The sequence below is a fragment of the Rhyacophila brunnea genome, unplaced genomic scaffold, assembly GCF_057557595.1.
Source record: "Rhyacophila brunnea isolate RB1 unplaced genomic scaffold, BYU_Rbru_1.0 scaffold_3, whole genome shotgun sequence".
In the NCBI taxonomy this organism is placed as follows: domain Eukaryota; kingdom Metazoa; phylum Arthropoda; class Insecta; order Trichoptera; family Rhyacophilidae; genus Rhyacophila; species Rhyacophila brunnea.
The window spans coordinates 123,733-140,162 of record NW_028232965.1 but is presented as its reverse complement, the minus strand read 5'-3'; the positions used below and the strand labels follow the sequence as shown (position 1 = coordinate 140,162).

At 34.2% G+C, this 16,430-nt stretch overlaps 1 protein-coding gene across 3 annotated transcripts in view; it reads left to right on the top strand.

Annotated features, from left to right (window-relative positions):
- Nucleotides 1–16,430, top strand: part of pcm (5'-3' exoribonuclease pacman) — a 60,042-nt gene that overhangs the window by 20,707 nt on the left and 22,905 nt on the right. For all 3 annotated transcript variants that reach the window (XM_085952502.1, XM_085952501.1, XM_085952500.1), the window contains exons 15-18: nucleotides 6,308–6,477; nucleotides 7,568–7,729; nucleotides 11,780–11,847; nucleotides 13,343–13,554. In XM_085952502.1, coding sequence (XP_085808628.1) covers nucleotides 6,308–6,477; nucleotides 7,568–7,729; nucleotides 11,780–11,847; nucleotides 13,343–13,554 — 612 coding nt within the window. The remainder of the gene's footprint in view (nucleotides 1–6,307; nucleotides 6,478–7,567; nucleotides 7,730–11,779; nucleotides 11,848–13,342; nucleotides 13,555–16,430) is intronic.

Genomic DNA, 16,430 nt, shown 5'->3' with positions numbered 1-16,430 from the left:
TACTTAGTGCGATCTTTTATCTCCTCGTTGCTCATAAAGTCATACTACTGCACACCCAGTATCTGTCGCAAACATCTGTTTTCTAAGTTCAGTATACGGTTGCTCTGAGCCTTCGTAAGGTGCCATGATTTGCTAAAGCAGCACCGTCAGAATGCAAGCGTCAAATAGGCGGCATTAAATTTGGTTCTTAACTCATTCACTGCATATGGTATCACTATTTTTATTTTTATTTCGTTGGGATTGAGCTGCTCTGAAAATGTTTATGTTTATACAATGGATAAACAAATAGATTCCAACTCACCTCTGAATTGGTTTTGACACATTTCTACCATTAATTTACTTCTACAGATCATTTTATGAACGAATTCTATCACTTTACAATGAGAGAAAATTGATACGTCAAACGTTTTGTAAGAAATAAATGACTAACTTCACTACTACAGAATAACTACTACAAGGAAAACTGTCACTTGGTCATTTTTTATTGTAAAAGATTACAAAAAGATATGACCATGTGTCTAATAGTCAATTTTGCTTGGCAAAAAATGTGCCTTAATGCAGATAGTCATTTTGATAAATTCGAGATAGTATGTTTCCAGGCTGAATTTCAGTTGGTCATTTTTTCCAGACAACCATTATGTTAGTAAGATGTCAAATAGTCAATAAAACCAATTTCGTAAAAAATGCACTTGGTCACTTTCTCTTGTATGACGACGATATACAAATTTTGATGTTATCTTACAAAGTAAACGTTCTCTGACCTTTTCACTATATATGCATGCAAATGTAATGTGTCCAAGTAATTGATTTGGATTATAGACCGTCGTATTATTTTCTCGAAATCATAAAGATACTATAATATTAATTGAGTATCAACCTATGTTCAATTTAAATTGGGTTATAATATATACCTGTAGATATATCAATAGTATGTTTGCTACGATATCCACCCAAGTTATCAAGCAATTCGTCAAAATGGTTAAATTGAGAGTTAGCCGCTATCCTGGTAAATAAGTTTATATTGCGTTCCGGATTGTAGAAATTGACAATTTTCTACTTTGGGTTAGTTTTGGTGAATACCTAAATTCACAATTCAATATTATACATGGTTGCGTGAGATACTTGCCTGGTAGTAGTACGGGTGGTTTTTGTTGACGCTTCCATCTTTGTTAAAAAACTTGACTTTCCTTAAAGCTATGGCTTCTTCCGGAGTATAGTTTCTTGATGCATATGGACATTTTATTTCAACAATCCCATCAGATCCTATTAAGCCATCAGGTGATGCTCCAAGAAATGCATGTTGTTTATCAATAAAAAAACCACATGGGGTTATTTGTATTGAGCTTTGTTCTTCGAGTATTGACAGTGCTTTTTTTTCATTTTCATTTCCATATTCTATAGCAACTGTTCTTATATCGGAGTACAGAATAGCTCTGACTAAATTTGCTGACTTCGTAGTAGCTCGCATTCGGCATACCTTTCCAAAGTTGGAAGCCGTCAGTCTCTTCCTCCGTTCTTCCTTCCACTTTTCACACATCTGTTAAGGTATGGTTTCCTTTTCTATGTTTTCTGGATTTTCTAATGATAGATTCAATAAAAATAAATGAGACTCTCTATCGTAGTCGTCAGCAGACAGGTCAGGTTTATTGGAGTTTGGTCCATAATCACCATCTGCCGTGTGGTGTTGTTGCAGTATTTTTTTTTTGCATGATCTATTTACAATACGTGCTCTAATATTTTTGCTTTTCTTTTTTGCTTCAAGCATTTTTGTAAATATCCCGGGACTTTTCAAGAACATTTTTTTGTGGATTTTTGAATGTATTGCAGCTGTATTGTAAGAGATTACTGCTCCCATTGTTCGTGCTTGGTAAGATCCTTTCTGGCAATAGTTCACCCTTTTCCCGCCTATAAGTTTTGCCACAATAGCGTTAAAATTCTCCGCAGAATTACTGTGCATGTTTTGAATGAGGCTTCGGCTATGTCTCGCCAACATCCCTGTTATGCGTGATACTTTATCATATAGACCAGTCCGCCGCAATTCTTCGATGATAGATTCGGTTTTCGAACCATTACAAAAATACTCGGGACAACGCGTATAGTCACCGAAGATGTGATTTACAGTATTCAATATATCCGAACTCAAATTGTTTATTTTTGTATTCATATCAATATTATTTTCTTGGCGATGCTTTATAGCCTTAACGATTCCTACTCTCATTCTTAATACATTCGAAGATATTTGTTTCCTAAGATGGGCGGGTCCGTTTCTTGGGTCTTTTGCGATATCTCGTAGTTTGTTGCAAAAATTTCTGAATAAATGATTTCGGCATTCAATTTTTTCAACCGGAGTATTTTTGTAGGGTCTTGTATTAACAATTTTTGCGTACACGCTACTATCTCCATCAGCGACTAGTTTATTATATCGAAGGCCATACAACTCTTCACTTCTTTGAAAACCTTCTAAAATAACAGCAGCTTCCATGCTTGACGAGGAATCTTCTCTTCTCCAGTTTTTGAAGCATGTATGAAGTTTTGGCGGGGTATTGTTATTTTTGGCTCTCTCGCATATTGTACAAAACTTATTTTTAACGCCTATGAATAAAACTTTCCTAGTTCGGTAACCGATAATTGCTGCCTAAAATTAAAATTTACAACAATGATTATTGGCTTAATAATGTAATATCATTATCACTATGTTTGCGTCTTTTAATGAATATAAACAACAGTATAGGTATACATAGTAATTATACTTACTAATCCAGATAATGAATCATATTTTGTGCGATATGATCTTTTTGCCCAACTTCCATCAGCAGCGACAGTAATGAGAGGAACACCGTCAAAATCAACTTCACCAAGTTCTCTTCCTAATCGAGCTTCTTCCATGGCTGCCACGTTCATCTCTTCAAGTGCCGATTTCAGAAGTACCTCACCTAGATGTACTTCGTGCTTTATGTATGTTGCGCTAGACATACAGGGTATATTCTGACTGGCACACAATTCTTCTAATTGAGAATATCCACCACCGGTGGTCAGGATACCAGACACAGCCGCCAAATTTTTATCAATCTTTCCGTGTATTTTTTGATTGTGATCAGTCCATAACGTAGAAGTTAGATTGCACATTTTACATTTAAGTACAATGCACGATCTTAATCCTTCTCTCTTTTAGGAAAGCTGCTTCATATCCGAAAATTTACACCCGAATTTGCTGTGATCATCTAAGTTTCTTATTTGTGATAAGAAAAAATCGATGTCCACAATTCTCCGCCCGTCCAGTTTTATATTTTTTTCTATTAAATTGTTTCCGTTGCTAACTTCATAGCAAGAATTACCATCTAAGTTGATATTACTTTGGTTGTCTATTTGATTTTCATGATCGGCTGAATGATTTCCCGATGCAGCCGCAGCGGTACACGTACGTGCTGCCCGCCAAACGGCGAAGGATTCTGACTTTTGTTTAATCTTCTGCCGACATCCTACAGTTTTATTTTTTATCTTGCCCATCTCGCGTAAGGCTATCTGATATTATAAAAGTCACACAGTCCAACAGTGTTTAAATCTAATATGTAGTTGCACAGGTTTAATTAAAAACTATAACGAAATTAATTTTGTTTTAGAGATTTTCCTGTTATATTAACTTAATAGCAATTTTAATGACATACATATTACGATATACTCAAAATACACATCATCAGACAATATGTAAAATATTTTGATAAGCAAAAAATAAGAACAATACAAAATACATAATTAGCAGCTAGTCTTCTCATAATTATTTTAGATGAATGTTGTATGCCGTTTGACGCTTGGAAATATGTAATTATTCGATCTGTACAGTAAGCTATTATTAACTTTAAAACGTAACCATTAGATTGATATTATTTTGTCAGCCCTGCCCTGTATTCCTTCGGCCGGCGACAGCGTTACATCGCCGCGTATATTTTATGTTTGAAGGTAATAATACTAATAATAATAATTATTGATTCGACCGAGAATTATAATTAATAATTATTCGGCGTCTTAAAATAAATCCCCGGTGGCTAGAGGTTTTTGAGGTTAGACTGAATTAAAATGACGTGGTTTCAATGCTGAGTTTACTCTCCGACTGAAGTATAAATGACCTTGCCGCTGTTCAGCGGACTCTTAATTGTTATGAAAACATCACCCAGGCGATTATTTATTATTTAATAAACAAAGCGAATCCAATTTGCAGAGACCAATTCGTATTACTAAATAGAAAAAGAACTCATTTATCAAGAACAATTGAAGAAAAAATGTTCACTTATTTGTCTATATCTATATGTCTAATGCGTCAATTACATTGAGCTACTTTACGAGCAGTTTGTTGGCGAATTTAAAAGCGGGCGATTCAGCTACTGCGATTGTGATGATGACACATAAAACTTTCCATTCGCTGAGAAGCCAACAAGCTAGCGACTATTTTGACAGAACGTAGTTCGTTTTTTACCGGGAGGTTGCTACCGTCGCTCTACTGCGCAGACGCAGTAGGCCCACACGCCGGTGTGTAGCGTGTAAAGTTGACCGGCTTTCAGCTTTTCTCGGTAGATTGCTTACAATCTGCTTGTTAGCTTGTTCGATGATGACACTGGGCGACTTTACAGGTAGATTGTAAATTCGCCAATAAGCAGCTCGCAAAGTAAATGTCATTGACGCATAAGACTCTAAGAATTCAGAAACCATTATCTGTTTCCTATTTTAAAGTACCGACTGCAGAGTCTTTCAAAAGAGTAAACTGAAAAAAAAACATAATTTGGCTTCCAAACCGCGGGAATACTTGGTAAATTTGGAAAAGCCTGTCAAAAGCAAACAAATTGAGCTAATTTTTCACTCTCGAACTTAAAAAACAAAGTAAGCTTTTATACAACTTTTGAGCAGTCTTTATAATAAATGTTCATTTGTTCACGTACAGGTGTATCTTGTGTCGACTAAGCATAATAAATATACTTATACATAGGTTGGTACATGGGGCTTTTGTGCACTATGAAAGCTAATCACGCAATTTATAAAATATTTCTTTTATGGTATTAACTGTAAATTCTTTGTGGAAATACATTGTATTAATTAAAATAAAACACAATAAAACTAGTACTAATTCCATTTAATTTAATAATAAACAGTAAAGGCTATGTTTATTATTAAGTGGAATTATTCTTCTTCTTATTTTAAATTGTAATGTTGCACGTTGGGCATTAGTTAACAAATCGGATTTTTCGTGGATTTTTCCATTTCTTAAAATAGGTAGTGTTATTTTCTGATACCGACAAGATATATAATGAGAATTTTAGAAAACGATATATTGCAAAGTTTTCTAAAAAAATTGCTAGATAGCGATTGCGAAAATTGAGTACTAGTTGATTAATCGCCGATTAGCTAGAACCCTCATTCGTTAAAATATTTGACGCTTTATATCTCTGTTAAGTTCTGAAAAGTTGCATGTTGGGCATTAGTACCTGTTGTAATCAATATTTTATGAAACATATTACATTAGCCTTGAATATTTCCTTATTGAGTTTCCAAAATGGGTGGCTAAATAATAATTTCAAAATTGGATACTTCTCGATTTAACTTCCTCATCATGCAAACGTTGAATGCCTTATATCTCTGGTAATATTTCACATTCAGCTATTAAACCCGGTGGCCATGTTGGGTTAACCAAATAATATACATAAAAAATGAAAAGATGCATGTTGGGCATTGGCTGTATTTGATTATACGTTGTAAATCTGAAAATCTGTTAATTTCTGATACCGTTTGAAGGATTCGTTCATATAATAATTAATATGTTGTTCAGTTTACTAAAAAGTAAAATTAGTAAGCTGATGAGCAATTATGAAAATTCGGTATTAGGCGATTAAACGCCGTTTTTCTAGAACCCAAATTGAGGCCATCGAACATTGAATGCCTATTGAATATCTCTGGTAATATTTATCGTACAGCAGGCAAACTCGGCAGTCATATTGTATTTTCCTAACAATGCAATATATTATAATTTGAAAGTTGCATGTTGGGCATTAACTGCTAAAATAGATATTGTTTATTTAAAAATACTATTTAGAGAGGAAAGGTTGAAATTTCAGAAAATAATTTCTTGCAGAGTTTCCGTGAAAGCCGCCCAAAACCGACTATGAGGATTCGAAAATCTAAGAGCCTCCAAAAATTCTTGTAGAGTCCAAATTCTTTCCCATACACGCTGTTACATTATATAGTTATTTAAAAAAATGTGTGCTTACCCGAGCGCTCAATCTTAATGTCTCCCAATGTTTTTTTTTTTTTTATATTATAGACACGTTTTTCAAAAGAACGAGTCCGCGTGTTCGATCAGCCGTCGCGTAGTGATAACGCTATCCTGGAAATTTGCCACGGAGTCGAGGAGGAGCCGGCCATCGAAGAAGTTGCCTCATCACTTTTGGGGAAGATCGTGTGGGTGGGATGGCCGCACCTCAACCGGGCCAAGTGAGTGCCGTCTACGCATTAACTACGCCATCTTCGATCCTGAGAGGATCGTATGGGCTCACACAGAGTGGAGGTTGTATTAACTGATTTTGTGTTTACAAGACACGGATGTCAGCCACTCGCTCAACCTATTAGGTTCACCTATGGGTCCAAATACACATTGAAAAACAAAATGTGAATTTGTCAGACCCGGGACTCGTTACTGCTAGGCCATCGTGTGTGTGCATATATACAGTCGAACTTGGTTATTACGAGGAAGATGGGACCGATTGAATTTGCTCGTTATAAGCGTTACTCGTTATATCAGAGAATAAGTATTTTTAAATGAGCAGTCACATAACACAAAAAGTCGACAATAAGAAGTCTGAAAACCATCGTAAAAATCCCCGAAACAAGCATGGCATTCATAAACTATAAAAGAAGTTGTTTATTCTAATGAACGCTGGTGGGTACCTACTGACTTCGCAAACCTTGGATTTTTTACTTATTTCAACCATATGAGTGGATACTTTTTATATTGTCGGCGAAAACACCAATTAGGTAGGTACTTAGACACTTAACTAGTGTCATAACGTAATCCGATCCCGGCGGCATCCTGTCCGGTCGGATTTTATTGCTTAGGGTTGAAATGTTTTTAAACGATCAACACATTAACAGTTTTAAGAAAATTTTTGACGATATTTTAGCTCGTATATCTGATAAGTGACTCGTTATAAAAGTGATTAAATGGATGGAGAAAATCATAAACTAAAATGTCAACGAATGTTTCCGCATTACATCCGAGATCTCGCTATATCCGTGATAGTAATAACCGAGTTCGACTGTATTACATTTGTTCACGGAACACCTATCACGTATGAGAATGATACCTGATAAAACTGAGTTTTCTTGCTTGGAAACACCATTTTCATCACAGACTGTCGTTTGAGTCGGGTTTATTTAAGTGTTGAAGTTTTGATTTATCAGATTTATTTGGAATAGTAGGAATGTATTATTTTGTTATTTAAATCTATTCACCCCGGTACGCCTTATGCTTATATTATGAGAAGTGAACCGATTCATTTGAGATTTTTTCCCCCTTATTGAACAGGGTGATCAGTGTGTCCAACCAGGATGTTCGATTGTACTACAACCGAGCGCAGGACGACTCGGCCAGTGCCATAGAAGACGAACGAATCGACGGGGTGCTCAAGGAATATTCCAAGTCTGCCAGAGACGCATTCGATTCACACCGAAGGACAATAATCGACCAGTGAGTATTGAATGATTTAAACATTACAGGAGGACCTCGACTATCGCACATAATTGGTTCCTGAAAAGGTGTGCGAATGTTGAATGTTCGAAAGTAGAGGGAAGTAAAATAATTAAATTGTGTGTATTTTGAAATATTTATTTATCAAGTAAATATAAGATGTTTAAAAGACATGTTTAAGTGGGGTTTGCGGGTGTTTCCCTTAAAAAGTTATCAAGAGTTAACTCTTTGCCACTCTTCTTTTTCTTATTTTAAATAAAATATTTTAAATGGTAAATCATTAACTTTACAATATTGCTTAACTGCTGGCACGAAATGTAAAATGAACCAATCTTTTAATATTAACGCAGTAAACCCAGGCTTTTTTATTTGATTACTGTAAGCAATTCTTTATCCTTCCCTTTCAATGCTCTGGGATTTTCTGGTTGATAAATTAACATTGGCATCAATTTTAAATCACCAGCCAAGTTCCCACCAAGAAGCAATGTCAATCGGTTTTTAGAAGTTTTATGCCCTGGGGCAACTGATTCTTCCTTAGATAAGAATGTACGACTAGGTATTTTTTCCAAAATAAACCTGTGTCATCTACATTAAATATTTGGCTAGAGGAATATTCTCCATCTTCAATAATTTTGGATAATGAGGAAATAAATTCTTTTGCAGCATCTTTATCCGCATCAGCCGATTTTCCAGTGAATTTAACCCTTTCCCGGCGACCGTATTCCAGTAGGATACAGCTAGTACGTAACACATGGGCGACCGTATAGCAGTCAGATACGCAAACCTTGACCTGTGGATAACGCAAGAAATATTTTTCATGCGGCATTGAGAATTTTATTAAAAAATAGCCCGATCCATCCGCCTACTTCCACCTATATAACTTTGTCAAAAATATGTTGTTTTAATTTCATAAACATCGATCTTTCGAACCCTCTCGATCTATTGAGATTCGCCGGTACGATTGCATCAGTTCAAATCTACGCGGTATTTTTTAGCGCCTGCGCACTAGGTATACAAAATATTTTCATTCGAGTTTGAGTGTGCGCCGAGTGATTTATCGTGTCAAGTTGAATATTCACCGCGATCTTTACAACACCATGTTTGCGGGAATAAAATACAACCAAAAAAACGAACCTGTGTCGTCAAAATATTTATAAATATGTACTTGAACTTGTGTTCTGGATTATGTCATTTATTTTTATTACTCATGGTCATGTCGTCATGTGTCACCCCAATTGTTTGAAAGTCATAAATCGAGCTCATTATTGAAAGTCGTAAATATGTCGTAAAGATACGTCCACACGGAATGAAAAAATATAATATATTATTATATTTTAGTTAGGACGATTGCGAGTTTTACCAATAAATTACAGGAAGGAATATATAAAACGTAAAAATAAACGTAAGTATAAAAAAAAACACACGGGTATACAACATAATATAAAATGTAAATCATGGAATATTGACTTTTCAACTGTATTACATATTATCTTTGTATGCAATTTAATGTTTATGAAATTTTAAAACCTCACGCAATAAATGTTTTTATAGCACTTTTACAAGCACGCAGCAGATTTTACAAAATAAATATTGTTTTTTTTTATAAAACATAAAACGACAATCACTAACATAACACAATGCTCAATAAAACTGAAAAGTTTAATCTAGTAAAAATCCAAATTACACTAAAAAAAGAACATAAGAAATTATTACAATATTTCCACCACTGTGGACTCAACTTTACGCGACCCATAAAACTTGTAATAATATGCGACACAATAAAAGCTATTATTTTCAATATTTTTAACGGCATTTTTAAGTGTTTCTAACATGACTAAAATAAAATTAGTGTCAGTGATTTATTTCTTTTCATAGGCGCACAATCTCAATGACGCGTTTTTACGTCACAAACATGGCTGCGTATTTTTTCGGTACAAGGGACTATGGACGATTTTATTCAAGCATTCACAGCTAAATTCAACTATCGATTCTATTTTTTAGTGTGGCACTTCGAACCTTATGTATCTAGGCATGATAACAGTAATACCAGCTATTTTTAATTGCCGTATTTATCATAATATAGCGAAGCATAGCATTTAGAAAAATGATACCGCAGAGAGAGCCCCTTTCATATTGAAACTGACGCGGCGGCCGGGTTAATATAAACCAACTGTTACTTGCTTGAAAAATCGTGTTAGAATCTTCTTTTTCTAGCCTTCCAATCTTTGTACAAACTAAGAGCCTTCGCTTGAATAAATGAAATATTCAGAGGGACATCTTTTTGATGTTGGTCGTCGATCCATGATGACAAATATTTTTCCATTTCATCCATAACTATGCCGTGCCCTTTCGAAACAATCTTTAAAGATAATATATTTCCACAATTTTGAACGTATTCCTTAATTTTATTTTTATTTTTCAAAATTGTACATATCGTAGTAGACCTGTTTGTATCATACGAACGTCCGATTGAAGCAAAGTATTCACCGCAATCAGAACGTCATGTGAAGTTTATAAGTCCTTGATTTCTTTTTGTTCGTATCAACACTGCAGTTTTTCCGTTTCTCACTCATGTTTATAAATTTTTAGGGTGAAATATTTCAAATGAAGAAAATTAGCAAAACGCACAACATGACACGCCGCATGCGCTTCTGCGCAAGCGACCTATCCTAGCTAACTCACAAGCAAAGTGACGGGTGCGAGCAGGATGCAAGTGACGCAAGAAATGCACTTGCTTGCGAGCGAGAAGGGGATATCTTAACCCCACGGCCAACGCGACGTTTTAAAAAAACGTTTTATTTTGAAATGTGCGAAATAGCGAATTGTGCGAAAGTCGAACGTTCGTAAGTCGAGGTCCGCCTGTATATATAAAAGTTATCAGACCATGATTAACCTAAATTTCAATATAATAAAAATAAAGACATAAGCCAAAAGTAATTCTAAAATGATAGCAGAGAGTGAGGAAATGGTAAAAAAATTATAAAAAATATTATAATAGTATGTTACCCGGACACTGGACACCCTTTAGGTGCACAGAGGAAGGATAAGGATTGACAACTGAGAGGACGGCATCCATTCATAATTTGAAAACACCTCAGATAAATTGAACAGTGACATTCCAAACCGGCCAAGTCTAAAAATCTGATCTGATCATATTTTTGCGATTTGCAATTTACCTCTTAATTTTTCGGTACTATAATGTTTGGCAATTACATAGAAAATTCAAAGACTCAAAAACATGAAATATAAATAACATTAAAAAGTATATTAAAACTTCAAAAAAATTCATTCAAAAACTGATTTTCTTTAGTCTGTACTAACTACAGTTTGGAACACAATGAAGTAAAATTGAGTATCTTTTGTGTGTATAATTATGATTGTGTAATAGAATGTGGTCATGGACAGGTCTGTTGGGATGATTAATGAATAAAAATAATATTAAATTTCTTTCACTGATAAAAAGGTAAACATTGTAACTTTTAAAGCGTAATATATTATATAATAACACTACAATGTAGGTATCATCTTCAATAAAAAAAATAGTTTACTGATGTGCACATGAACTTATAAAACACAAATTCTCTAATATTTCGTCTGACATTTCTAATCTGACGTGTTACAATATTATATTATGGCCGCTTGGAGCGTAAATGTAGCAAAAACAGTTCAACTGCGCATGCGCATTTCCTTAGGCGAGTTTGGAAAGAATCAACCGTTACCTTAGTGGTGTTTTGAAAAAAAAAGGCACATTTTGACATCAATTGAAGAGACTTTTTTGATAAAATGTAAGTTTTAGTGAGACTATAGATCTCACTATCGGATTCCATCAAAACATGAAAATTTGTAATTTTGGACTAAGGCCGGTTTGGAATATCACTCTTCAATTAGAGGTCTGGATTGAATAGTAAACTATTTCTTTTATTCGACGAATAATTCACAATATTTGAGAATGTTACATTCTTTATATTGAACATACATAATTTGTCAAATAAAAGAATGAAAGAAATTGTTTATTAAATTACCCATTACCGTTATACTTTTTTATTTCAGTCAAATGTCCAGACTCGGTATAGATGTCGGCGATGTCGCCACTGTCGTGGAAGCGGTTTGCCTGAAAGGTAGGATAGCATCCCGCTCATGAAAATAATAATTATTTCACTTGAAGGTATTTTTTTTTATCCATTTGTTAGGTACTATAGAAATGACAATGAATATTCTCTTCGATGATGTTCACTGGTACATAATGCTTATTTCGCATAATTTAATAACGATTGGGACTGGTTTCATCCATTTCGTCAGTGTGAGAATTCATATTCTATGTATATTGTATTTTACTTTAAATCAGATGTTATATAAATAAAATGATGAACTTCACTATCACTATTATAATGATTGTCGTCATCAACCTGTATCAATCCACTGCTGGATGAAGGCCTCTCTAAGGTGATTCCACACCTTTGGGTCTTATAAATTCCTATTCTTATCAGAATTGGTCTATTTCTCTCGGTTATATGCATTGCTTCATTATTTTTCAACAATTTTGTTTCGATATGAGTGTCCCGTACCGGGAAACTAAATTTTAAACATACTTAATTTTGAAAAACACTTCTGAGAAAGTATATTATAAACCAATAGAAAAAATCTGTTTGAAAAAAGTAAGACACCCGGCAGGAATCGAACCTGCATCTGTTGGGTTTACGCCCCAGTCCGCGCATTATCCACTATGCTACGAGGTGACCTACTAATTACGACAAATTTTAACTATTGGCCTTTTAATACCTGCTCATCAGCGCTCCTCTAAATCAAGTCTTTCAAAATTATGTATGTTCAATGATTAGAATGGTACATTCTTAAATCTTGTGAATTATTCATTGAATAAAAGAAATAGTTAGTTAAATTTTAATTTAAAATTTGATTTTTTAAATATTCTACAGTTGCAAGCATTTATTTTTTATAGAAAAGGAAACAAAATAATGTTTAAATTTATTTCTTAACCTTCTTCTAAATGGGACCTGCAGGAGATTAATATTCACGTTATATTGGATCGCTATTTATGATAGTCACATATGTTGCTTTATATTCGAATGATTGAGTTGTAATATTTATCATATTTAAATGCATGTGATTTAACGAAACATTTATATACCAACACATATATTTTATCAAAATGTCAGTGGTAGTAATCGGCGATTGCCAGTTGTTCTGCTAGGCTTAGCAGCCTGAGGTGGTGTCAGATGACATTCTGAAGGCCAGACTCCAGAATAGACTACGCTAGACATATGACCCCAAATTTATATTGGCAATGACGACTTTAAAATCGTAAAACTGACAAATCAGTGAAATGTCAAACTGTCTGAGGTGAATGAAAATCCATCCCGAAGGGAAAACTATGGCGCCGTCTATGCATACTTCACAATTATATTAATATCCAACACCGCCAAGCCGTCTGCAAGACCTAGCGAGACAGACTGGCGACCGCCAGCTGGCTCCGCTAGTTATTATTAATATTATTAATCATCTACCTATGTAAAAAATGTGCTAATTGAAAAGATATAGTAATTCATTGAATTTGTATATTTTTAGACTTGTTTATTGTGAAATGCATATTTTTAGGGTACAAATATGTGATTGCGAATGGTGGAAATTTGGTTGTGGAAGCGATCTGGTGCACCGTGTCCAGTCCGTATCCCTTGCAGACGGTTATATCCAAACTGGAAGTGGCTCCGGAGATGTGCAACCGGCGATATCGCACGCTCCAGGATGCCATGCCTCCGGGGGATACAGTCTTTATCACCACCGGACCTTACTATGGGTGCATGTCCGAGGTGATTATATCGTTCGTAAAATAATTATAATCATAAATTTTTTTGGTTTTCATTATTTATTTGACCCCTTTCATGATTTTTGATTTTTGTTTAACTTTGTGCTGCCGAGTTATCTGATTTTTTTGCCATCTTTAACCGTAATATGTAACTTTTTGACATTTTACTATGGTTTTAGTAACACTGAATTCAATATCAAAATGACAAAAAATATAACGTAATGTATCTTATTTCTTATTACTTACCTATTACTTCATAAGGAACCATCCATAAAATTAAATTTGTACACTCAAAATCATAATTAATTTTATTTTTAGATACCTACTTAATGAATGTCACAGTTAACCTTTTAGAAGCCCAGCTGAAAGTACTAGGTATACTCTCCAGGGCCGCTAATTTAATATATTATAATCAGTGAAAAGTTACATTTCATGTACTTACATAATTATATGAGACCTCAATTGAAGTTCGGCAAAAAAGTTTTTCATACACAATTTCGTGAAAATGTCTGTACATTTTCAGATATGGTAGGGCTATCACAACACTGCATTTACAAGAATTAGTTTTAAAAAAATTTAATAAAATCATGTTTTCGTATTTTTAAAAATAAATTTTATAGTATTTTTGTAAAATGTCGACATATATACTGGTAGCACTAAACACATTAAAATCACTAAAACTTTTCTTGTGTATGGAAAATTTCGAAGCACGGTTCAAAACATACAAACAAAATGCGCGCGGCTCAAACATATCGCACTTCCACTCAAATGTCAGTTTTTCAGTGGATTTTGATGTGGTATGTTGACTTTCATCGACTTCTAAAGTTTCTTAAAGTTCAACATCCAAATCATCACTTCCATCATCTTCAACTGTTTCGATAAGATCGATTTCACCTCTTACTACTCGACCATACGAAGAACAAAAAAATGGACAGAGAGAGTTGTCGTGTATTTGTTAAATTGTTCATTTTTTAATTCTTTTAAAGTATTAAATAAATATTAAATCCGACCAAAAGACTAACTTACAAACAGTTTTTGCGTAGTATAAGCAAATTTTGGACAGCCGACCATATCGTCGAAACCGACGCAATTTTGGAAGAAGCGGGGCCATCTACATCACTATTACCGAGAAGAGTGGTTAAAAGTGATCATCCTGGGAGGTTATCACTCGATATGAAGAAGCATCGAATGATAAAAATTGTTACCGGTGGTAAAAAAAAAATACCCTCAAAGACAGTGTCGAGTGTGTTCGGTGCACAAAAAGAAAAGTTTGACTAGTTATATGTGTATATTTTGTGACGTCCCCCTACACAGGGGTTAGTGTTTTCATAAGTATCATACTTTATCCAAATGTTAGAATAATAATTTTTGAGCAGGAATTTATTTATAGTGAATGGAATATTTTTTACGAAACCTTCCCGTAAACATGTGATTAGCACCATGTACTTATGTTATTTTAAACAATTTGTTCTAAAAAGAAACACAGCACTGGGGAGCAATATATGGTGAGTGTAAATTCGAAATTTCATTAAAAAATAACCGATAGTTTGGAAGATAGAGCGATTTTTGTAAAATTCGATTTTATTTCAATTTCCGCTGGTATTCGCCCGCTGCGTGTACCTGCGCCTTTGTATGGAAGCCCGCGCAAAATGTGTTAACATGAAGCAAATTAATAGCGTCTATTTTTTTACTATTTACAAAACAAAGGACAAAAAAAGTGTGAAAATCTTACATTTCATCAGAATTTAACCCTTTTTACGCTACGCGGTAACTGACTTTAGTCAGCCTATTCGATTTTCGTTTGCCTAGTACTGCTTTCAGCCAGGCGCGAAAAATTCAAATATTAATTTAATTTAGTCAGAAATCATCCTTCTCCTGACATCTGTCCATGTATAGCCTAAACTTTTGTTCTTTCTAATTTAAATTAATATTTTTCGGGGTGTCTCGGATAAAAAAATACACTCATCGGGTCACTTCAAATTTGCCGCGTATATTGGCCGGATCGCTTCTCAGTGCATGTGTGCAGAAGACATTTTACTGACGCGTTTGTAACCATACGAGTTCGCGATATAATATGTTATATTGCTTTTTAGTGATTGAAAAACTATTTGGTGCGTAAACTGTTGAATAGAATAATATTCGAAAGTTACATTGATCAAAGTGAATTTACAAAAGGAATGCTTTTGGAGATTGCATTCATTATCCGTGTGCTAGTATATTATCCGCGACTTAATAGTTTCGCAAATAATTTGAACAATGTGTAATTTAAATATACGAGTGCGATTTAATATTTCTGTTTGTTTATCATTGATTAACATTTTTAAATACTATTTTCTAGTTATACTATTAGGTAAAACGGACAAAAATTGTTTATTTACCCTAGTTATCAGTCATTTATAAAGAAAAGATACGTTAAGTGAATTGAATTAAGTGAATAAACATTTTTCACACAATCGAAAATTTCTGTATCGGAAAAATTAAAAACATTTTGTGATAGCGTATTTTGTGTGTTCGATTTTTTGTGATTATTTTAAAATGGATATCCCTGCTAATTTGTGCGATGAAATGGAAGAACCAATTCATGATCCTGATTCAGATTATGAGTTGAGTGAAAATGAGTACTACTGATTAATTATCAAAACAAACTAATAATATTTAAAAGTGAGGTGTAAATAAAATATTTGTCGAAGCATGCGTCATGGCACTAGGGTAAGCTGGCATAACATTTTTGAACTTGACACTATTTGTCTATGTTTGACTGACATTAATTACGATTTATTGATGCTTGAAATCACAAAGTGCACTGTTGTATTAAGCCAGGATTCGTAACGCTTTGAAAGGGTTAAGAGTAGTTCACCATCACCACCACCGCCCCATAGA